Source organism: Nilaparvata lugens, chromosome 2, assembly GCF_014356525.2.
Source record: "Nilaparvata lugens isolate BPH chromosome 2, ASM1435652v1, whole genome shotgun sequence".
Classification (NCBI taxonomy): domain Eukaryota; kingdom Metazoa; phylum Arthropoda; class Insecta; order Hemiptera; family Delphacidae; genus Nilaparvata; species Nilaparvata lugens.
The window spans coordinates 36,850,021-36,876,590 of NC_052505.1; the positions used below are offsets into that span (position 1 = coordinate 36,850,021).

Consider the following 26,570-nt stretch of genomic DNA (forward strand, 5'->3'; position numbering starts at 1 on the left):
TCGTTGTATGCAATGGTTTGAAAATGAATATAATCCAAATTACGAAATACAAGACACAGGATACATTGGAAATGAATTCTCCAATTCAATAATTAAACTTGACAAAATATTTATGAACCGCTGTTGTTGGCTTCTCTTTGGTGCTTCAATTAAAAACCTCAACACACAAGTCTGTAGGATATATAACGTCCGGCAGTTTCTGAAGACCTGATGATTTTCACCACCTATAAAAAAGAAAAATATGTTGAAAAATACTAAATTGATAGCTTAAGGTGCGTACAGATTTAAGCGCCACGAACAAACGCATTTAGCTTTTCAGAAGCTGATGCTATGCTTTTTATATCTGAATCTACCGTTTCTTTACAACAGGTATAATAAGCATAAAATCAGCTGATGAAAATTGAAACGCGGGTAAGTCTGTCCGCATTTTAAGGAGGCTTACAATGCCAGGTAACATTTAAAAATAAGTAGGTTATGAGTCACAGTACAAATAAAAAGCATAACACCGAACACAGAATTTGTGGTTGAATGAACTGTACTTGAAAAAATATGTATATTATAATGAATGAATGGCAGCGACAGTTGTATGATGCGTGATAAGACACAATGTAAAATTATAAAAATGCGATTTAAAAATTGAATTACGAAAAAATGTTGATATCTGTGTTAGTGAGTTCAAAAATCAATAATTCAAAAAATAAATTTGAAAACTTGTTGAAAGTTATTGTGGAAGCAAACAACATAACATCATATTAACAAACTCCACGCATTAGGGCAAAAACACACAAGGCATTTTTTTCCTGACAAGTCAGCACGGCATGACAGGACAGGAAGCTCTCCGATTGGCTGATTCTGATTTGATTGGTGTATATCGGCCAATCGGAGAGCTTTCTGTCCTGTCGTGCCGTGTGAACGTCTCGGTCCTTAGCCACGGTATATCAAAAAATGTATCCTTTTATTAGAATAAAGAGAAATGCCAGATTATTAGAAACACATTTCAATTTAGGGGATTAAAATTAAATTTTATCTTTTTTGAATGTCCCATTGACAGGTTTTTTATCATATATCACACGACATGCCCTGGTTAGTTTCATGGATTTTTAACAAGCCTTCTATTATGTTTTCAATAGGGGCACAAACTTGAGTTCAGAGAAAATCAAAATCCATTCCGATTCGGCATTCTATTTCAATTTTACCTGGCCGCGCCTCAGCCCGAAATATCTACAGATGGGATCACCCGTTTGAATTCTGGGCAGATGATTTTCTTTCAGGTTACGTTGAACTAGTCAAGGAGAAACACATTTGAAAATAGAAAACAACCATTTTCTCTACTATAAAAAGCAACTGTGGTGGTTACATTATCTAAAGTAATTGAGACAATACAATTAAATCGAGCATTATGAACTGGTAGGGAGTAAAAACTGGATCCACATGACATCTGAAGGAGAGAGGGAACAATGTAGCAGCAGCAGCAGCAAAAGCAGCAGACTATGACGTTACCCAATCACCTTGCGTGAAAAAATCTCTCGATGAGAATGCAATGCAAATTTTAATGTATATGAGACTTGAATAATTGTTTATTCTATGAATTATTATCCTTGTTAAGAGTAGCCCCTATTGTATAGTAATTGATTGATTCGTAAACTGACGTTGTTACATCGATAATTTTCAATGTTGATGACAAGCATTTTCAATTTGATCATAATTTGTATAGTAAGTAACGACTATAATAACATGGACACATTCAAGATACAGTTGGAAAACTGTTTAAAAACACAAATATATTTGAGTATGAGGATTAGAAAATTGATAGATTGTGAAATTACCTGTCCTCTCTTCAGTCCAAAATACCTCGCCACTGGGTCACCAGCCTGTATCCTCATCAATTGGTTCTCTTTTAGTTTACTGGAAAACTGGTTAAGGCAAACACTCGCAAACACATTTCACACTCATAACAAAGTTATTTAGAAAAAACAAACACTTAGCAAAATAATAAAGGCTTGACTAAAAATTTTTAAAACTGATCAAGTTCATATATTAATGCATGATATAAAAAATATCGGCTTTGAAGGATAATCCAAAAGTGAAGAATGTCTAGTCCAGACTTAATGCAATTCTACTAATTTTTTACCAAATTATTAGTAACAAATTTTTCCAACGTTTATACCAAATAGCCTAACTGTATACCGGTATGAATTATTTGCAATGTTTATTTGGTTATGTGGAGCTAGTTAATAAATTCTCGACAACGTAACAATAAGTAGATTGAGCATTCATATCAAACAATTACATGGACCGTGCAATTCTTTTAGAAAAAAATTAAAGAACGGAATTCGGTAGCATGCTCTGTTATTAGTTACAACATTCTCTGTTATCGCAAAAGTTCTCTAATCTGCTTATAATTATGTGATTTAGTAATTTGGACATTACAATTTAAATAAGAAATTCATCAGATCAGAACTGCACATGCACAGTCAGGTCTTCAAAGTGTACGAAAAGGTATTAATTCTATATTTCAACATGCTTTGAAGGAAAGGTTGTAAAAGTTTTAGTGGCAATAGTAATCAGTAGAACTAGGATGGTTAGAATTGAGAACGATAATTAGAGGAGAATACGTTAAAAGTTACAACAGAATATATTATAGATAATCATGTATCATAGAATATATTATTTATCATACAAATATTCAAATTTAATTCAGATAAGTATCTCAGTAGAGTGTGGTTCTGGATGTATCTCACTCCTGTTTGCAAACGAAGATTTTCTTCTGCAAACAGTACAGTAGCATGATCAATTGATAAATTTTCTTGTGTATGATTGTAAATATTGATTTTGTCATTGAATAAAATTTCATTTGACAATAATAAATTGGTCACTCAAAAACAAGTTGATAGGTTTACTAAACAGCTAGCTAACAAGATAAGCTTACTGTACAGTAACAGGAAGATAGACTGAGGAAGAATGCTTGATCAGAAAGTTTTCAAGTAAAAAACACATAATTAAAACTGAAAATATGAAAACAAGCTTAATTAGTTGGCAAAGATTCAATATTTAAAAAATTGTCACTACGTACCTTATTCAAAAAAAAACACACTTGAATCTAGAACTATAAGATGAAACAATAGACAATGAAATAAATTTCAATTAGTACAACATTTCTAGTAGTTCTAATAGTACCTATAATTGCAACTTTCCCATAAGAGGAGTTTTCCCACCAATACGCCATGTGATGTCCTGAAAGGATTCCATTTTCTTAGAAAAAAGAAGCAACTCATAAACAGTTAATAATAATAAACTGTGATTGTTAATTATAAACTGTGATTGGATTAACTGGGACACTTAACTAAAAAAACATTAAATTAAATGCACGCAAATTACAGTTTAAATTTAATTACAGTTAAAATTGATGTTAAATTCAAAAGAATTTTTAATGCAATATGAATGTGTTAATTACCACCGATTAATATTTAATTTTCATAGCCACATCAACAAATAATAAAGTCATTCTATTCTATCCTTTCAGGATGAAATCCAATCATTGGACTACACTAATGAAAATAAATAGTTCACTAAATAATACAACATAATACTACACTATACTCAAAATAATTAAACATCTCTATTGAAATGCAGTATCACAAGAAAATAACGCCTTCTCCAACAGTATGAACAAACAAATAATAATAATTCGAAAATAATGAGGATAAGAAGCGTGAATTGTACATTAAATTGTGAATGAATCACAAGGAGCAATAACTACTGTGGAGTGTATAAAGGATACTATCTGGCCAGCAATTCTTGTTTTTCTTCAGGAGTTAGCATCACGTGTTCGGGAACAATCTCATGTTCGGTGATATTGATCAAGAGTTCAGATTCCAGGAAATGTTCCAGAATATACTTCGGTGCCATGTCGACAAGTGACTGAAATCAATGGAAAATAATCAATTTCCAATGTGAAAATTACAAATACATCTCCATTTGGAAATTGAGTTTTTTAAAAATGTTCTTGCAGAAAAACTGATTAATGGTAATACCTGTTTGGCTGACGGTGTCATTCCTGCTTGTACAACAATGATAGCTCGGTGAATATTCTCTTCCTGCATACGTTGGCAATATGTCTTTATTGTTTTAATTCCAATTTTTGGTTCATCAGGGAAGAAAACGAACATCTGATCTGAAAATTAAATTTAAAAATCATTATACAGAGTGGTCCAAAAAAATGTATACACGCTTTGACAGTGATTATCTTGACAGTTGTTACTGATTGCATGTGGACTCCTCATGCTACACTACCTGTTGACGAGACATAGAGTACAATTACAGAATACATACAGAATGGAAAACGCCTATCCAACCAATGATTTTTACATGTCATGAATACTAGACACGTCACGTGACTGCGCCATCTTGTTAGAAATTAAAATCCTGGTCTTTTGATTGGCTCGCGGCAGTGAACGTGATCGATTGATCCGGGTCAGTAAAGTAATCCGAACTTCCCATCTATACTATTACAATGCTCAACTTTCTCACAGGATGGCGGATTTTTGTGCCAGGATACTAACCGATTTTCCATTCTGTATGTATTATGTGATACAATATAAGTAAGGCCCAATTCACACAGAACGCATGTCCAGCAGGATGACGGTCTTAGCGCGGGCTAACGTCTCTTTGCCGTATCTCGTAACTTAGTCCTACAAGAACGGGCCAATTGTTGAAATGAGAACCGACAAAAAATTGTTGAACTGAGAAGATTGAATTGAAATTATTATAATGCCACCATCTCGCCCGTCTGGTGTGTATTGCATACTCCACGTCCGTGCCATGATCGCACCACGTCTCTGTCCGAGGTCTGTTCTGTTTGAATTGGGCCTTACTTTTGGTATTGTAGCTCGATGTCTCGTTAACAGGTAGTGTGGCATGAGTCCACGATATTCACTGTCGTGAGGTGTAGAACTATACATTATTTTGGACCCCTCTGTACACGAATATTGAAAAAGTTTATAATCTGCGATGTAATAAGAAGTTTAATAAACACTTCTCCATTTAAACTTAGATCGAGAATGAATAAGATGAGACTAATGAGACAAAAGTCTTCAAGTGATAAGCTGTGCCGTTTTATAATTTCAAAAAATCATTAACTTACTTTGAAACCCAGTTTAGTTCCATGATTAGCCTATAATTAGTATTTCATCTCATGAATATATACGAGGTGTGGCTATTATATAATAACGGGACTGACGCTGCAGTGGAACGAGTGCGCATGCGTCAACCACCATTGACCAACAGGTATTTAGTTTGAGACTTCCTCTTGAGAATGCATAAGTCTCGTTCCTGTAAACAACTTGGTTGAGTCATAACCTTCATTTACGTTAGTGTTGTTATTTTGTTTTGCCGGAAAAACGGTTAGCATGAAAATTTAGCACAGTTAGCATCTAACAGCATCCCGGTGTTAGAGCATCCACCTTACTCATGAGACCTAGCACCTTGTGACTTTTATCTTTTCCCTAAGGTGAAATCTGCATTGAAATGTACGAGATTTGAATGTGTAGAAGCTGTTCAAGAGATAGCGGCAAGATTTCTGAAAGAGTTTACTGAAGATGACTTCCATCACTGATCCAACAATGCAAAATTCGCATGGAGCGTTGCAGGGATAGGGAAGGGGTGTATATTGAAGGTGATAATAAGTAATTATGTATAAAATAGAAATACATTCTTTTACAATATCAGTCCCGTTATTTTATAGCCACACCTCGTAATATTAAACTCAACAACAAAACAAGCGATTTATTCATGAATCCATTGCGAGCGATTTTATAAATTTCTTCTCTCTTTGCTTAGGATGGATGATGCCTGCGAAAGATTTGGGGTTGTATGTGAGTAATACATATTACCACTAATCCAGTAAACTGGATTTAATGTTTTAGGTGGATTCTGAGCCACCGGAATGTGTTATTGAATTTCGGATCATATTATCTGTTAGTAAAACATTGAACTCACCAGTTGGATCGTCATTGTGAGCAACAAGCACAATTAAATCACTCCTCGCGGGCCTTTTCTCACTGTAATAAACAAACTCAAAATTATTATCAGAAAGTCATTCGAGATCGATATTGAAATACTTATTACACTTCCTTGTTTTTATCAGTAAAGCACCATCATAAAGTGATCACGTTTTACCGAAGAGACATAAAGTACAGTATTGATTAGGAAATAGAAAATCCATGTACCCTTTTCTTAAAAAAGAGGGAACTTAGATTTTTATTTCCAGATAAATAAAGAGCCCTACACACCTACGGATTTGGCTCGCGGATTTGGCCTGTTTTGGCTTGGCTCGGGAGAAATCCGAGAGTGTGTATGCGATTTTATAGCGAGCCGAGCCAGGCCAAATCCGTCCAGAGCTACTGGCGCGGCTCGGCTCGGACGAAATCCGTGAGTGTGTAGGCTCTCCCGGCCGGGCGCGTGGTGTTACCAAAAATCGAAATCGCCTAAAAATCGAGATAGCAAAATTTTGATTTCAGATTCGAATTCGCGGGAGCTCTAAAATAGTCGTAAAATAAAACTCTAAAATCCTGATCAATATGAGATAAATATATGAATCATATATATGTCCCATATGACCAGGTGACACATCACCCATCCCGCTGAAAGACTCGTCCCTGAGTCTGTAGTCAAGAGGGGAACAAAAAAATAAATAATGATTAAACAAAATAATATACTCCGGAAACAAACGTGTGCCTGATTGACTTGATAATGCTACTAATCTATGTCTTTTATCAAAACTATCTTTTTGTTTTTCCTGCACTTCTCTTAATATCTCCGGTAATCTCTCACGGACCTTTGCTAACGATTTTAACTCCTCCAACCTATCCCTACAAATAGAAGAAGGAAGGAAAGCAATATCCACAGGACTTCTAGGAACGAATCCAAACACCAAGTAATACGGCGAAAACCCAATTGAATCTTGAACTGCTATATTATAAGAAAAACATACATGCCTAATACAGCTCGCCCAATTAGACTGATCACCAGATACGTAACATCGCAACATAGTTACTAAAGTGTCATTATACCGCTCTGTTACACCCTGAGTGGAAGGCATATAAGCAGAACCGAACTTCTGCTCTACTCCCAATGATACACAAAAATCCTTGAAAATTTCAGCTCGAAAATTTGACCCATTATCCGTGTGAATAACTTTAGGTAATCCATATAAAGACGCAAAATCTAAAATGAACTTAGCAGTATTCTTAGCATCAACAGCGTGCACTGGTTTACAGAATGCGAATCTCGTCGTCCTATCTACCGCTACCAAAATATACTGGCAATTATTACTTTTCGATAATGGACCAACTGCATCTATACAGATTGTATGAAAAGGCTCACCTGAAATTGTTATAGGTTTCAAAAATCCAGCCGGTTTCAACCTCGACACCTTTGCAACGTTTTATCTATCCCTAAATGTCCCCCGAACTGCAAAGAATCATGATATTGTTTCAATACAGTTGTCACCAAACTCTCAGGAACGACCAACAAAAATAAGGCTGCGCTTTTGACCTGTGCTTCCTTGTAGTACAATATGTCATCTCTTAAAACATAATTTCTAGCTTTTCGTGCAATAGTTCTCTCCGCTGACTCTAAATCCAACAAAGCGTCATATATCTTTTTCAAAAACGGATCCTGTTTTTGCAATAATCCTATATTTATACTAGTAATCATGTTAGCGGATTCTTGCGCATCATCTCTAAGTTGATTCTGTAGAGAAGTTATTTCTTCGCTCGTAATGACAAAAGAGAATTCAAAAAAATCGTTCTCAATATCGGACAATGATTATTTTCAATTTATCTGACATCGAATGATGTATTAGTCCCAAACAGTTCAGCGTTCTTCATTGAATGACAACTGCAAATCAGCTAAAAGGCCTCGTTCTACTAGCAATATTGTCTCACGTAATACTTTCGCTGAGTCTGCTGAGTCTGAGTTCGTTTTTCAAACCTCTCCAGAATTATTGTTTCAATAAATATTTCATCGCTATTAACGCTTAACTGGGACACGTTTTCCAAACTATTCAAAATTATGTCATCATATTTCTCTACCGAACTCTCATTAATAATAATTCCATCAGTTTCAATTTTATTATTCTTCATATCTTTCGGATAATTACAATAATTCAAATCTGACTCTGTATTTTCACCTTCACTGTTCACACAAATCGCTGATTCACATTTTTTCTGTAATCGGTTTAATATACTATTTCCATGGCCTGGTTCTTGTTTATCAATAATTGATTCATTCATCTTGTTAACAAAACTTTTATTATCTACATCACTTTTCAACTCTGAACATGAGTCAGTAATATTTCGTTCAAAACCATTATTTGCTGATCCACATTTCTGGCTATAATTAATTTTAATATCTACAAGATCAATCTCGTGTTTATGGGAGATTGAATATTTCTTATCATCAGTATTAGAATAGTTTCTTCTAACATATATCCCATTGTGCCTAACACCTTCCAAAGTAGAACCTGATTCAGTGACTATACAACCTCCTAATTCATTCCTTGAATTATCAATATTTGATGGACCGCCGTCTAAAACATTTTCATCAATATGCCTAGTACTAAACTCCTGTGTCCTATCAGTAAAATATGCTTTCTTACGTCTAGCATTTTCCGAAAACTTTCTGCCGTCAAAAGAACACACTCTAATATCATAGCCTTCTTTTTCACAAATTCTATGCATCCTTTTATAAACCCGATAAGCATAATTAACGTTGTAAAAACAATTCCGCGTAAAATGATTATGTTTACCACAAACTTTACATTTCTTACGTCTTCTTTTTCTATTAGTCCTATTATTCACGAGACTAACATTCTGATGCATCTTGACTCCTCTAGATTCACAATCATTACGCATACCAGAGTTCACAAAATGTTCAAACGGCCTGTTATCAATCGTAAAAGAGAAATCCAAATCACTTTCCGATAAATCTGATAACTCTTCCTTAATCATTTCCCTATCTTTATCCTCTTTGTAGATTATATCTTCCTCATTCAAATCACAATCATTACAAATAAGAACTTCATCCAACCCATTTTCAATCTCGAAGTTACTAACATGACAATATACATCCACTTCATTTGAAACATAATAATTACAAGAATCAAAATCATCACAGATAATAGCATTTTCTAAACAATTCTCATTTTCAAACTCATTTCCGATTTCCAATAGTTCTTCAAATTCTGGTTCCATAATATCATTAATTACTTGCACCTGTCCAAATTTCCACTCATTCAAATACTGACATGATAATTCATATTTCTCAATATTTTTATACAATTCTACAATAGTACTATTTGATAACATTATAATTCTTTCAAATATATTTGAAGACAAACCTCTTAAAATTATCCTGATAATCCGAGATTCATGCATATTCGAATCTACTTTTCTACATAGGGATAAGACTCGTGCTACAAAATCTCTACCATCTTCTTCAAATTCCATGCTACAAGTATCTAATTCCTTTTCTAGTTTCCACAATTTGAGAGGAGATCGATAGAAATTAACCATTTTTCTTTCACTGGCATATATTCAAATTTGTCCTGTCGAGTCAAATCATTCTCAATAACGTCAAAATATTTCTCAGCACTTCCTTTCAAACAAAACCGCAAGTATAATAAATTATCTTTTTCATCCCAGCCGTTCGCTAAGGCAACCTTCTCAAAATAGTTGAAAAAATCATCAATATCAAATTCTTCATCTTTTCCATCAAAAAATTTCGGTAATAGTAACGGTCTAAGTTTTTCCATTGTTAATCTGTTCCAATCCAATTCTATTCAATATTAAATAATAAATTTCCAATTAATCTGGTTCCAATAATCATAAATTCTCCATATCTCAAATATCGATATCTCTCCAATAATAATAAATTTATCCTATTCAATCATATCTTAATAATCATTAATTTCTCATGTCATCATAAATATCTAATTCTTTCTAATAAGAATTGATAATAAATCTTGCAATCGTACAAAATCTTCAATTGTCATAGCTTTTGCAATTCAAAATCAATAATAATCGTAAATCTTCCAATATCGTGAATCTCAAAATTAATCTGTTCAATTATAATCATCATTCTCCATCCGTTAAAATCCATTATTAGTAATCAATTATTGTTCCACAAATTCAATAAATCCTCGAAATTCATCCTACTAACTGTTTCTAGAGCCCCGTAAGGTTTAAACTCAACTACTTCACCCATAATTTCACTGAAATAAAAACATATATTTAATAATGAAAAATGCAACCACAAAAATTGAATCTTCAATGAGGTAACCGGAAAAGTCCAAATTTTAAAAGCTGGATTAAAAACCCCTTAGAGCCTCCACCAATTATGTAAGGGTGGGGAAATGGCGCCTCCACCAATTATGGTAAACACGATCTGGACGGCAGGATAAACCTCCACCCAAATATGTAGCAATATGTGCCTACACCGAGTATGTAAAGGTGGGGAAATGAAAACAAGAAATGAACGAACTGGTTTTGATAATTAAAACGAAACAATAAATTATTTGTACAAAAAAATTAGAATTATAATTATAAATTAGGAAATAACAATAAAAATATGAATATTTCAAGGGCTACTCGCTTGGCTGCTAGTGAAGATTAAATTTTGTTGTGATTATGGAAAAATTTAAAACAATGACTCAGTAGTCACCTACCTTTATGATAATGGCCCCCAATTTGGCATCCACTGGTTAATCGCGACGTTAATTATTAATGAAAAATAAATAAAAAAACTGATCTAATGAAGTGGGTTCAGATCCCTTCCTATTCAATAATACAATTCTCTTTAAACTGCCCGAACTGTGACAGGAAAACTGTATTATAAAACAAGAACAAAATCTATCCCCTTCACCAGAACAGCCGGACTTTACTCACAATCCTAACGAACGAGCTCACACACCCCCACAAATAAAATTTTGGGTATTAATATATAACTCAGTCAATGCCAAACATGAAGCCATTTCAAATACATATTTTTATCAGTCGCACAAGCCGATCACGTTTGTTATGAAAAACAAAAGAGAAACTACAATAATTTTGATAACAAGTGAAATAAACAATCTTTCTGTCGATGACAAAACTGTTCAAAGGCAGAAACACCGTTCATTAAACTTTTCGTAAAATAAAACTCTAAAATCCTGATCAATATGAGATAAATATATGAATCATATATATGTCCCATATGACCAGGTGACAAAACTCTGTGAGCACTTTAATGTTATTAATTAAGAATTCTATTTCTATGAAGAATTTTGTTGAAATATAGCAAGAAAGTACTAGTACTGTACAATAATAATAATGATACCAGTGTTTCCCCAAAATTTTTATTAGCTGTGGAATAACCATATTTCAATTTTTTATTCAATAAAAATGAACTTATTTTTATATTATTTTTGTCTACTTGTGTGAAATTTTATTGAGGAAGCTGAAATTAAATCACAATTTTTTTGGCTCTATTTTTACAGGATAATATTGAGTATGACGACCTTTTTTCAATCTTTGAATTGTCATAGTACATATTTTAAATACTATCTTACATAAGATGTAAAGAGTTCTATACCGTACTTATTGGGAGCTGGTTGATACTTTACAGTATTTATTTACGAGGTCTCGGCTTGAATTTGACACATTGTATTTAAGAGTGCCAGTTGACAACAAGAAAACAAGTATGTGTGTGTCAATGACACTTCTCAGTTTCTGATAGTTGAATTTGAGTTTTCAGTAAGTTTTAAAAGTTGTTTTTGTGGAAAATGTCTCAAGACTAAGAAAAATATTCTTGAGTCCTGAATCTTTAAGCAAGTTTATAGAAAAATATCGGGAAACGACATGTTTGTGGGAAGTATTATAGTATTATAATAATACTTTTACGTAATAATACTTTCAAGTATTATATTATTACTACTTTTACAGTATTATACAGTATTTAACTTTGGATGTCATAAATTTATGAGATAAAATACAAATGGATAAGAAAACAGTTTATCCAACTTATTAATGAAGAATTCTATTTCTATGAAGAAATTTATTTATCTTTTATTTTATTACGTGATAATGGGAGTTTTATGATTTTTGATTTCATATTTGGATTTATCTTTTCAAAGTTTTAAAAATGTTTTAAAATGATCATGTTTAGACCTGAACTTTTAAGTGTTTAAACACTTCTAAAAACCTTTGCTTGCCCCTTTGTGAGAAAAAAATTATTATCTTATTAAACTAGTACGTTTTTTACTATGATAATAGAAAGCTATATTAAAAACAGTCATAACTCCCTTGTTTTCGGGTATTTTCGAAAATGGGACTTACACTTAGAAGAATTTGGGATCGCTGAATTCAAATCCGAAATAAAAATTCCTTCATCTCTATTATTGGACGGTTTAGATTTTGGTGGTTTGGATAGGGTTGAAAAGTAGGGCAGGCCGGGCTCGCGTTGCTTACTACTAGTGTGTAGTGATTTTGCTCCGAGTCGTTCAAAGACACGAGCCAACACAGGCCAAATCCGCGAGCCAAATCCGTAGGTTTGTAGGGCCCTTAAGAGTAGCACTCACCAAGAAGTTGGTACAGTATTGATATAGGTACTGTGATTCACATTTTGTAAACTCTGTGAATAGCCCACTAAGAAAAATATACAAAAATATTTGAATATACAACTTTATAGATTAGTTTGTATATTTGTTTTCACCAACAGTGAATCATACTAGAAGCTTGTCCATTAGACTTGATTGAAAAATACCACTCTTTCAGTTCTACTGCAGTGCTTTATTGAGTACTTAAAGTCAGAAGTGCTATAACTGGGGTTTTCTGGGGTTGCGTTGCATATAACTAATATATAACCTAATTGTAAAACAAAATATAACCTATGATTAATTTGCAACGTAATTGTAGTTGGAAATGTAACCTTCATTCATTTTATCCACACCAAAAAAAGGTTTTTGAAAGGGCTTAACAAAATTTAGATAGACATTTTCTAATAGCAATCATCGTCACGTTATTTGTCACAGAAAATATTAAGCGGTACCTATAAAAACTACTACCCTTACCTTGGCTTGTCACCAAATTGTTCTTTGAATGCATCTAGAGTTTGATCCAATTCATCCTGAGTCACCAAATAGCCTCTGTCATGACAAAGCTGAAACAACAATAATAGGCTAGTAATCATCATAAATACAGTAAATTCGGTGATTACGGTAGTTGAAAATTAATGAATTATAAGTATTTAAGGTACAGTAATCAAGCATTATTAAAATCAAAAACTAAAACAAACTAGTATGAAGTTGATTTGCCAATAACTAATTTATTAAAATTATAAAATCTGAAGACCTGATTCCAAGGTCACTTACCTATAAATAGTGATGTAAAATATCCGAGTATTTAAAACTCGGGTAAATACCCGGTTAAATTGGGTATTTATGGAATCATGGATGTTTATACCCCTGAATACATTATTATTGTCATTGTATGATATTGTGATTGTATGTATGGCATAGTCTTAGTTATAATGCAATTTTTTTTCAATGACATTATTTTTCAAATATTACTCAAAATTTGAAAATAAACAGGATTTTTTATTTTAAGAAGAAACTGTTTAAATAAGCAAATTCTTCTTACATTCTTCTTCTTATATTTCTACTTAAAAGTATACTCAATAAAAATTATTGTAAGAAAATCATAACATTAAAAACAACTACAAACTTAAAAATCAAGATAGCATTTATTTGAAAAGGGAAATAAAATAAAATCTTTGAAAAGTTAGTAAATAATTTGGATTTTTTGTGTCTTGGGTGAATTTCGTTTCGTTTATTGGTTTTTAAATGTATAAATAATTCAATGTTTTCAAGTTTTGAAAACTTTACAATTTACAGTTTTAATCTATATACAAGCAGTATTTTTATTCTTTTCGGTTTTCAATCTACTGAAATTCTATATTTTGGTTTGTATATTTCTGGACTCGGAATTTGATTCAAAGTGAAGCAACATAACCTACCTTTTAGACATTTGCTTACTACTATCAAAATTCGGAAAGGGAACAGTTTTGGTCCTTTTCTAATTATGTATTTGATTTGTGCATTGATTAATGTAAATAATTATGTATAAATGACAGCACCACATTAAAAATAAAAAGTGAACATGAAAATGCATCTACTGTTATATTAAATTCCAAAATTATATCATTATTACATAAATTATATTATAATAAATTAAAATTTTGTTTCGATCTGAACTTGATCACTGCCATCTTGATCATTTTAGTGTTTTTTGTTATTTGTTTTATTCATGACATGACGCCATCGATCCTAAAAAATGTGGTAATTTTATATTTTGAATCAAATAGACTTTTGTTTACTATATTTAAAAAATAATAATGATCATGAACATGCTTCCACTGTTATTTAATTATGTTATTATATTCCTTTATAAAATGGACTGCAGAGAGAAGTGATACTTGACTGATAAAAATTTTTCACTCCCTGAACTCTGAATAATAGTTAGTTTAAAAAGTTTTATCATTTTCAATAAATTTAATCAACTATAAATAAGTCTAAAGCTCATAGATTCAATTGTTTATTTGATTTAATAAGTGCTCTAGAAACCGAACTTAGGACTTTTCATACAGAGCCACATCCAACAGGTGACTAGGAGACTGTCCCGAATCTGTTTCCTATTGCTCAAGCTGAGGGGACAGGTGACAGAGGGCTATCTGGTCATGGTGTATCATGCACTTTTCCACTGCCATCTCCTATGGTCTACTCATGTGGGGTCATTCAGGTAAGGTTGTGGACATACTGAAGCTGCAAAAAGGGCTGCTACGATTATAACTGCAAGCGAACATCATGCACATTTTTGTTAGGTTAGGTATCCTAACAGTAGTCAGCCACTTCCTTCTTCTCTGCCTCATGTATATCAAGAAGAATCAACAAAATTTGTTGACTCGGACTGATGTACATTACCATAACACCAGACAACGAGTGCTGTTTGGCATACCCAGGGTGCGCCTCCAGAGATCACGGGTATGCTACAGGAGTGCAGCTCTCCGCTACTTCAACAGGCTACCTGCAGGAGTGAAGCAGTTGGATACCAACAAGTTCGAGAGGGTTGTGACCGGTTTTTTGAGAGCCAGGGCTTATTATAATATACAGGAATTTTAAACGATGACCTTTCTCAAATACTATCTGGCTAACTTGCCAGGAAGTCGAAGAGCAAGGCCTTAGATGTTAACTAAGTGTGCTTTATCTTGATAAATTAGTGTTTTTGTTGCTTTTGACTTTTATTGTGAGATGTTGCCATCGATCCCTCAAGTGTGGGTAATGGATGAAGAAGAAGGTATAAGGTATATAAGGTGTAAGAGTTAGGACTGTCCGTGAAGTGTAGATTACCAGTGAGGCTACCAGTCATATCATACTAGCAAATAAACATAGATAGATAGATAGATAGATAGATAGATAGAAAATGCCTTTATTCAATATAAATAAAAATAATAAGACTACAATCATGTTACAAAATAAACAATTAAAAATTATATAATTAAGATAATGATTGTGCTAAATAAAAAACATGAGACAAAAAACTTGACATAACCATAAAGGTTGTCTGCCAGAGTTGGTAGGCCCATTCTACAAAAACAAAATAAATTCGAAATTTTGTGAAAACAATTATCATTGGAAACCAAACAAAGAAGAAAAATAAAAAAAACAAATAAATAAAGAACAAATACATCAATAAAGCTGAACAAAATGAAAAATAAATACTACTATAATGCCTCAGTAATTTTCCTTCACTCTTTTCCATTTAACCACTCCATCATCTCTATATCATTTAATACATTCTTCCCCAGAAACATTTTACGTAACCCCACTAAAACAGGACATACTCCTAGGAAATGCTTTATGTCTTCTCTTTGCCTCAAATTACACATAGAGCAGAGCCATTGAGATTCTTCCCTCCCGCGCCCAAAATTTAAATTTAAAAGAGCTCCACGTGCCTTGAAGATGAAACCCACTGTCTTCTTATCCAAATTTAAATTCAAATAACTTTTACCTCTTTCCTTGTCCAATAGGATATAAGTATCATGAAATTGTGCCGAAGCCGCACTTTGAAAACTACACATAACATTTTCCTCTTTCATTTTCTCATACATACATTCGAACTCAAGCTTCCATTCAATCCTATTATCAATCACACATCCTGCCAACCTACATCCATACTTCACATCCAAACGCATCCATTCCTTAAACCAAGAAGTCTTATGCTCTATTATTCTTTCAGCCAGTTTCCTCGGCAATCTATTTCCAGCCATATTAGTGCCTTGAACATATATTCAACATGCATCCTAAAAACTTTTAGAAATGCTGGTTCCATGTCAAGTTCCATCTGCAATATATAGTTGGGTGTTGATTGCGGCAATGATAGCATCTTTTTCGCGAAAAATCTAGGTAAAGATTCCAGCACGTCACAATTCCTGTATCCCCATACCTGTGCACCATACACCGCCACCGCCTTCATTACAGCTTCATACACCTTCCATTTCGCTTTCATTCCAATCTCATTTTTCACAATAAAACGTCTCCAGACTCCATTAATTGCGAACTTAGCGACAGATACACGTTCTCACACATGCTCTGAAAACGACAGCTTCGGCGTGAGTATGACACCCAGGTACTTATACCTATTAACCACCTCAATACTATTCCCATTCAAAAACCATTTCTCATGACTAGCCAAGCGATCCCCTCTCCTGAATACCATAATTTTAGACTTCTCAGTATTGATCTCTAATCCCCATCTATCGCAATATTCGCTCAAATTATCTAACATCCTTTGTAAAGCTTTTGGCGTTGTGGCGAATAGTACTAGGTCGTCGGCGTACAGCAGGGCCTTCACATTAAGCTCGTCTAACCACACTCCCTCCACCATATTATCACATAAATCGTTTATAAACAAAGAAAACAGAAGTGGGGATAAAACGCATCCTTGCTTTAAACCGCTAAGTGTCTCAGCCAGAAACATCCATCTCAATAAATTATTCACCATACAAAATTTTTTAATCAAATCAATTACTTCCAAACCAAGACGTTACCCCAGCAGTGATCTTTTCAATGAGTTCAAAGTATTAACTGTCAGACAATTATATACAAAGAGTCTTCTCTTATATATAATAAAAAACAAAAATAACTTCAGACTTCGAGAGACTATGTATGATTTGAGACCATCTAGCATTACTTTTCAGAATGATCGTACAGTGTTAGACGTGTGCTGTAGGCAGTTTGTCTTGTAGCTAAAAGACTACTGAATCAATATACCTTTTGATTTTGTCAATTTCAGATTAAACAGTAGAACTAGGCATGAATTGGATAAATGTATTGTAGCATTCAAGCTCAATGAAAAACTATTTTGATACAAGTAAAATTCATTTACTATAGATCCTATACTTTCTGTATTGATCAAAGATTTTCTCCTTCCAAAGTTATAATAACCTTTAGAAATAACAAATATCAAACTTTTTTGTAACTATTGAATAATGTATTATTTTGTAGTGAATACCTTTCCCTCTTATTTTCAATGTTTTTTGAACTGATTCATGAATTAAACTACGTGATTTTCCATTTCTTTTTATATTGTATATAAATTTCAAATTGCTAAGCATAGTGGATACTGTTTACATAAATTATATGCTATGATTATCATCATTTTATAATCATGAGTTGTGCTGCTGTTCAATATTTGTAATTTATATTTTGTACATTTCTATTTTCACGAATTATTGCAATTAACTTTAACTGTCTGTATATTTAATATTAATTTCTTTCATTTTATAGAGTAGTTTTTCAACATCCTGTTTCCCTCGATATTGTTATTATGTTATTTATAGCGACTCATTCCTGCGCTCAGGTTAAACCTTTGCAGGGATTTTTTCTTCTCAATGTGTCTTGTAAATTGTCATATAAGGATTAGGTTAGACAAGTTTTGTGAAAGTGTTGGATTTTATACTGTAAATTTGTTTTTTGAAGAATAAATGATTTTGATTTGATTTGGAACTAGTCATTTTCGTACCGGTACTACACCATATACTAGCTTTTGTAGACTTGTACAATTGCTGAATTATACTTATAAACTGATTGGACACACCCAAATCATACAGTTTATGGATAAGGGCATTTCGATTCACCTTATCAAACGCGGCCCTTAAATCCACGAAGAAACAATATATAATAATAATAAATCATTTTATTTGTTTCGACAATTATTGCCATACAAATGAGTTGAGTCATTTACACATGAATATAGATAATTTTTTGTATATATAAATATTTTTTTTTTACATCATATTATAACATGATAAACCAATCATAATGTTACCAACAAAGTACAGAAAAGTAAGAATGACTAATAACAGAGATTGAAAACATGAATACCTCTATACATCTAACCTATAATATCTTAAGGCTGGCAGTGACTGATAACTATCGTAATTATCATGCTTATCTATCGGTGGTCGACACCATATTTTCTCTCTTGATAAGTGCTTTCACAGTATACTGATATACCTGTTTGATTTTCTCATCATTAAAGTTAGATAACAGTACCATCAATTTGTCTACATTTTGAACTACATTATTTACATAAGGTAAAATATACTGCAATCTAATATTTTCATATTCCGGACAAATCAATAGAAAATGTATTAACGATTCGAAATCTGAATCACAGGCAGGGCAAATTTTCTCTCCGTCAAGCTGATATCTCTGACCGTTTATGTGTAAGAATGTTCTCGTGTTTGATACTCTGTACTGTGTCATACAACGAATCATTTTAATTGGCAGATCATACGTTAGCTGTTCTCCTAGTTGATATTCGGGATTAAACAGTTTATAAAAAGGAGAACTTTGCGAATTCTGAGCCAAGTATCTATCCTCATCCATTATTTTCATTACATATCTTTCAAGAATTCTCTCTCTACTATTATATAGTTCAATAGCATCAAATTCAATATCGTTCCTTAAATTTTGAAACTCCAACAAATCCATCTCTCTCTGAACAATAGATAACCAATTAGAACTGAAGTTGGTTTTCAACAGTAGGCGATAACAAATGAAAGGGTATCTGGACTCTGGCATGTTCGCAATTCTTATCAGCCAAGATAGACATCTTTTGAGGATATGAAATTTGAGCCTTGGTCTATTCGCCTCCAATCTAACACACCAACTCGGCGTCGTACGCACCAGCAAGAGCAAGTGCTTCAAAAAGAACAACTGAACAGCTTCCACAGCTTGCTCACAACCGAAACCCCACACTTCACACCCGTACAAACTCGATGGTATGATAACCATATCTATTTTCCCCTCCCATTTCTCAGACCTCACCTTGGATAAAATGTTGACAGCCAATATTGATTCAATTTTACCTCTATTAATTGAGCGTTTGCACATCTCTGTATATTTACCTGAGGATTGGAATATTACTCCTAAATAATTATAATTTTTACAAATTTCTATTTTTTCCTCACCAATCACGAAATCTCTATGGCTATTGCTCAATCGACCCTTATGGAATGGCAAAACTTTGGTCTTAGCTGCATTGACCTTGAGTCCTATTTCTAAGCTGTACTGATAAAGACATTTGAGCTTATTTCTCACATCAGAAATGCTATCCGCCAAGATGACTATGTCGTCTGCATATTGTAACATTAGTACATCGTTGTCTCTATCAATGTGTAATCCATGCATTCCTTTATCTCTAAAGTAAGTTTCTATTGCCGATGTGTACAGAGCGAAGAGAAGTGGGCTGGCCGGGTCACCCTGCAAAACGCCTCTTGTCAGTGGGATAGGTTCGGATTGTAAACCATGCAACCTGTTCTCGATTACCAGTGAGAAGTTCGAGTACATATATTGAAAAACGCTAACTACTCTCCTACTTAATCCGAGTTCTCTCATTTTCTGAAATAGCCTGTTATGCGGGATAGAATCGAACGCAGACTCATAATCAATAAAAATTGCATACATCTTTCTCTTTTTTACTTCCATAAAATATTTGACTACTGAGTCTAGAACGAAAATATTATCTAAGCATGACCTATTTTTCCGAAATCCCGATTGACTTTCCACCATGATCCCACTCTGATCTGCCCAAATTGCTAATCTTCTGTTAATATTCCAGTAAAAATTTTTAGAATACAATTCGCAATAGATAAGCCTCGGAAATTCCTAGGATCTTTTTTACAGCCTTTCTTATGCAATAGGAATATTTTCAGCTTTGCCCAATTCAAAGGAATTTTCCCAGTCTCCATGATCAAGTTGAACAGGCTTACTAACAGGTGTTTTCCTTCAGGTGCCAAATATTTGAAAAATTCATAGGAAATCCCATCTAAACCTGGAGCACTCCCATTTTTCAATCTCTTCAATTTTCTTTCTAACTCAATCATTTCTATCGGTCTATCGAGAAAAGGATGCTTGACGTCGAAGAATATGCACTCAATAGTTCTTTTTTCAGGTCTGTATTTATTTTTAAAAAAAAAGTCCATTCTTCCAAAGTTATAGAATCATTATCGATTGATTTATTGCCCTTTACTAGACGAACTGCTCGCCAAAATTCTTTAGCATTTGATGAATTCTGAAATTTATTTTTTAAGTTATCGTTGAACTGCTTTTTCTTCTCTTTCATTTTATTTTTATAAATAAGTTTACTGTCCAGATATTTATTAAAACAATTTATATCATGTTTTTTTTTCTTAAAATTCCTATATGCCTTACGTACTTCCCTTTTCAGCCTATTACACTCTATATCGTACCAAGGTTTATTTTTGAACTTGCTTATTATTAATGACTTTTTTACCATGCCCAGATTCTCTGCCTTATTTTTTACTGTAGTCATAAAATTCTCAGCCAAACATTCTACACTTTCTTCGCTCGCATTAAATTCGATTGGGAATGTTAATTCAGACATATATGCTTCTTTGCATGCATCACTCCAGCAATATAACGTTCGAAGTTCATTTGGCACGGTCTGCGCTTCTCTATCAGATTCAAATTCAGTGTACACAATCAGTGGAAGGTGATCTGAAGTTAATACAATATCTGAAACTATAAAATCAGTAATATATTGAAGACTTTCGAAATTGACCCAGACCAAATCTATTAAACTATTTCCATTTGAATTATGAAACGTGAATTGCCCAGGCATGTCACTCTTACATCTACATCAAAACATAGAATAGATTCTTTTCCATAATATTCACCAAATCCTTCGCGTTCCTTGAAATACATCTATCCTGAGAAATCCTATCTGCATAAAGATTTGAATTTGTGAATAAACAGTTATCTATAGAACATTGGTTTAGATCCCCCATTCTCAAATTAAAGTCACCCCCAATCAATACAGGGAAAGACGAAAACAATATTTCATAATATTTCAAGCATTCCTGGAATTCATTGAGACAGTGCACAAGAGAATCAGGCTTAAAGTAAACTAAACATAATATAATAATACGGCCCTTTGGATTTTCGACCTTGACAATTATAATAAACTCTCTAGCTTCAATCAGCGTTGCTTTCAAATTTTTTTTCACTAAAACTAACAAACCACCACTGGCTCTACCTCTTGAATTTGACAATTTATCTGCTGTTTGATTAAAAGCTACATATTCATTAAAGTCTCGAGCATGGAAAGAGTCAGTTAACCAAGTTTCACTCAAGCCTATCACTTCATGAGCGTTAAATAGTTCTATTTGTTCCTTATCTAAATTAAGCACGTTATTAATACCATGAGAGTTCCAAAAAATTATTTTAAAATGTTTAGAAACAAGTCCCACCTTTTCATTAGAGTGTATCACCTTACTGGGTTGTCCTCTCGCTGGGGTCTGCTATTGTGAGAGCGGCCGGCTCCCCTGTGAAGCTCGCTTGCACTGCGCGGGTGATGCTGACTTTTCGCGTTCCAGCCACGCTCTCATTGCAGTCGGTTTTTTGGAGCGAGAATTTGAAGCTTTACCCTTCAATTGAGTGTTTTTTTCAGTTGTCTGTATCTTGTTGGATCGAAGCACCCCTGGCGCTGTCATCTGAGTTGATCCTCGCCCGCGTATTGGAAGTTGGGATGTGTTCTTTTCTAGCAGGTTTATACGCTGACTCGTTCACAATCTCCTGCACTCTCTCCCTTGAACTGGCTTCAAATCCTGTTTCTGATTGAGATTCATCATTGACGACTTCAGTTTGAATAGATATAATATCGGAAGATTCTTCATAAATATTTGGCTCTGATTCCTCAGTAGCTGCTGTTTCGACTGGGGTAGAACTCTCGTGTATTTCTACAATTACTTGACGTTCGTTTTCAGAATTTGCCTGGTTGTTAACACTCCCGAATTTCTTTTCCAACTCATCCAGAGTATATAAACGGCCGTTAACAAGAAGTTTATCATATTGCATAATAGCGTACTGTCCATCTCTCCTAGCCATTGACATGAATCGCTTCAATTCTCCACGAATATGTCTTATTCTAATCGTAAAATCTTCATCTACACCTATATTAGAGTTTTTAAACTTTTGTCTTTGCGTGAAGATCTCCATCTTTTTCTTGAAATTAGCAAATTTAACAATTATCGGTCTACATTGTCCATTTCGACGGCCCATTCTATGCGCACGTTCTATATCATACTGTTCAAGATAAACATTCAAATTTGAAGCTAATATGTCTTTTATGAGTAACTCACATTTACTGCTGTTTTCACCCTTCTCTTCCCGAATATTGAAGAACACCAAATTGTTACGCCTTGAAAAACCCTCAAGACGATCCAGACGAGAGTTCAGACGACTATTTTCTTTCATAAGGTAATCACGGTCACTTTTAAGCAAAGAAACATCATTTTTCAAATCTAAAATGTTTTTATTGATATTTGTAACTGCACTTTTGATATATGGTATATCGGAGATGATTTTCTCGAAACTTTGTAACTTAACGAATACGTCATCGATTGTCGGACCCGGGTTTGATTCAATGCCAGAAATTGCCAAAAGTAACAACACAACACATTTCGCAATAATATAACATTGTTTCCAGTTCAATAACGATTTAGAAGCTTCATTTATTTTACAATACTTAGCACGGTAAACAGCACCGAAAACTCCTATTAGAACACGAAAAAGCACACTGTCTATCATTATCACCGAGATAAGAGAGCTACCAAAAATGCGACTGCTCTGGCCGAAGGCTCTGACTCAACTCAATTAAGAAACAATATACCTTCCCACCCCCCCTCCTCAATTTTAAACTAATTATGCTAGAGAGATTGAAAACATTATCGACTGTAGAATAGCCCCTTCTAAAACCAGCCTGGTATTCACACAAAATATCATTTAACTGAACCCATTTTTCTAGTCTAGCCAGTAAAATTGTAGCAAACCACTTCGCAAAAGCATTAACAAATGATATCCCCCTATAATTTTGAACCTCTGAAGTGTCACCTTTTTTATGAATGGGGAATATTACAGCCACACTGAAGTTTGCCGGTACATCCGCATTCTGCAATATGTGATCAAATAAACGACAAACTTTCTTTGTCAATTCATCCGGCATATTTTTGAAAAATTCTATTGGGATACCATCTGTTCCAGGCGCCTTGTTATCTTTCAATCTTTTAAATGCTCCTTTAATTTCCGACACGTCTATCAAACCATCCAGAATCTCATCTCTTCTAAACGGAACTACATAATCTATAGACATTGCGGTTTTATTTGGAGTGAAAAGATTCTCGAAATGTTCAATCCAATTCTGTGCACTTATTGTCTTATTCATTACTCTCTTATCGCTTTTAAAGATTTTTACTGTGTCCCAAAACGTTTTAGAGTCCCTAATGTTCGCCAGCTTATTGCACATATCCTGATAATACATCTTCTTCTTATTGCGACACAGGTTCTTATAATCATTCTGGAAGAGGAGACTGAGGGCTTTCCTTCAGGAGAACCCCTTCTATTCTATGAGGGAGTTCTATGATTGTGATCCTCAGACTGTAAGTAGATACTTCTTGCATTAGTCTTGCTGCCTCTTCTGCTTGCTGCTTTTTGTGTTTGATGTGTATTTTGTTCTTCACCTTTCTTATGACAGTTTTTTATGTTCTTGACTTGTTCACTTGTGGCCATACTTATGACCACGCCATGAACAGAAACTCATTATTATTATTATTATTATTATTATTATTATTATTATTATTATTATTATTGTTATTATTAGCCTTTAAATACGCATCTTTCACACAAATAGCATTGGTTCTTCTAAATAAATTAAGATTTTTAAAACTACGTATTCTTGCTCTTTCACACTCCCAATCATACCAAACTTGTTTAAATTTTCCATTCATACCACTCCCATGATTCATTCCATTCATACATTCCTTTATCACTTTCATAACTTGTACAGTACCTACCTCAGAATTATTAACATCGATGACTGAATTCTCTAATTTGCTTCTTATTCGCCTTTCATAAGCTTTCTTTTCACTCTCTACCCACCTATATCTAGGTAGAGGCGCCAGGAGGGTTTCATCTTCACGTAGCTCACAGCTAACAATTTGTAACTCAATAGGGAAATGGTCTGAAAATATAACTGAATCTACTTTGAATTCATTTATTAAATTTAAAAGTTTCCCAGATACACAACAAAGATCAATTACAGATGCCCCCATGCCACCAACAAAAGTAAATTCCCCTTCCAAGTCACTCTTTGATCTACCGTTTACTATTATAAGATCATGTCGTTCACAAAGCTCTAAAACTGTCCTACCTCTTCTATTCACTGTAAAATCTTTTGATTCCCTACTGCTGTTAGCTCTAACTCCAGGGCCTGTTAATCCATCAGGAATAATTTGACTATTGCCTATTCTACAATTAAAATCACCTAGGAGAATGACATTTTTATCCCCTGCATGATCTTCCAACAATCCCCACAATTTCAACAAATCCCCATCCCATCTATCCTGATTACAATTTAAATATACTGGCACCACACATGCTTGCACTTCATCAAAGTTGACAGAGAGACAGCTCGTATCCCCTAATACCTCAAACCTCGCCCTGTTGTGCAATCTTTTTCTATTGTACCCCAGCAATGTTCCCCCACTAGCTCTACCTCTAACACTCGCTCTTACGGCCGGCACAAAACGCATATCGTATTCAGAAAGTACATTCCTGGTAGCTTCAATATCAGATTGTTCTACAAAAGTTTCACACAAACATAAAATATCATAGCTCTCGAGAAAATTAATAAAATCATAATCATGTATCTTACCTTTTAAACCTGCTACATTGTAGCCTAACAACTTAATAGTAGAGTTTTCATTACTATGACTTGTTTTAGAAAAACCATTCTTATATCCCTGGCAGACAACACTTTCCTATTTACTAGATACAATATTATCATATTCAGTTCCTTCCCTATGAACTCCTGCCGCTCGTCCTCTATCCACAATTCTCTTGAAACTCTCCGCAAATTCCAGTTGAAACATCTCCTTAGTTTTAGCTAGTCCATTCTGATTTCCTGCTCTCAGTCCGTCTTCCTCAGAATAAGTGAAAATCCGTCCATCTATGGACAGCCTATCCACGTTGACATACACACTTATTCCATCTACCAATCGAGTCAGTTCCTTTTTACAGTCGAACAATATTGCACGCATTCTACGAGTCTCGACACTGAAGTCTCTATGAACAACAAAACTGGATCCCTTAAGTCGGTATGTATTTTTTAAGATGCAATCAAAGTCCTTGTCCGCAGGTATGTGAGCTATGATAGGAGCACCATCCCTCTTAGCACCTAGGACGTGTGCTCGATTCACTCCTATATCTTTATCACATTTCAAAATGAACATATTATTAATATCAAATTTCAGTATTGATACCATTAAAAAAACTGAAATTATTATTAATAACTAAATAAATTTGTTAACTAACATCTAACAAAAACTAAAGCACATGCGGTAATAAAAAATAATTAATAGAACTCGATACATAAAAGTGATCACTGGGGAATTCAAAGTAAAGTTCAGTCGTGTTAGAATCAATACGTTACGATATTTGTAAATAACATCAACAAGTATTGAGTATTACTGGGTGAAGTTGTTTAGAGGTTAAATTGGAATAATGATGATATGAGTTTTTAGTTCTGTAAATTATTTCCTTATTCGTATTATATCCAGCTTACTAATTAATAAATTTAAATTTCATTGAACATCTGAACGTTAACAAAAATTAAGTTATTGTAATAAGAATATACATTTGTTCATGATACCTGCATCACAGTCTTTCGAATTCTCCATAGCTTATAAGTTTCAGCTTCGTCATCCATTTTGCACAAAACAATAAGTCAGTGGATAATTTTTTTGGAATTATTCTATATTATTGAAACTTTATGAATTGCGGTTTGAAACTGAAATAATCAAATAAATTAAAATTTTAGCCAAGAGAAGGACCAATCACAAAACTTACATAACCTCACTATACTATACAAGATTATTTGATTAGTTCTGAATTC

At 33.7% G+C, this 26,570-nt stretch overlaps 1 protein-coding gene across 2 annotated transcripts; it reads right to left on the reverse strand.

Moving 5' to 3' along the window:
• LOC111049263 (DNA-directed RNA polymerases I, II, and III subunit RPABC1) lies at positions 1 to 26,570 on the reverse strand. Of its 2 annotated transcripts, none has more exons than XM_022335295.2 (7): positions 26,328 to 26,570; positions 13,109 to 13,197; positions 5,998 to 6,059; positions 4,035 to 4,174; positions 3,782 to 3,921; positions 1,827 to 1,905; positions 1 to 224 (listed from the first exon to the last, which is right to left on the reverse strand). In XM_022335295.2, exons 1-7 carry the CDS (start codon positions 26,382 to 26,384, stop codon positions 159 to 161), a joined length of 633 nt encoding a protein of 210 aa, XP_022190987.2. In that variant the 5' UTR covers positions 26,385 to 26,570; the 3' UTR covers positions 1 to 158. The 2 variants fall into 2 exon arrangements, with proteins under 2 accessions (XP_022190987.2, XP_039277054.1); XM_039421120.1 differs by lacking the exon at positions 1,827 to 1,905 and adding an exon at positions 1,197 to 1,275 and having other exon boundaries at positions 26,328 to 26,540.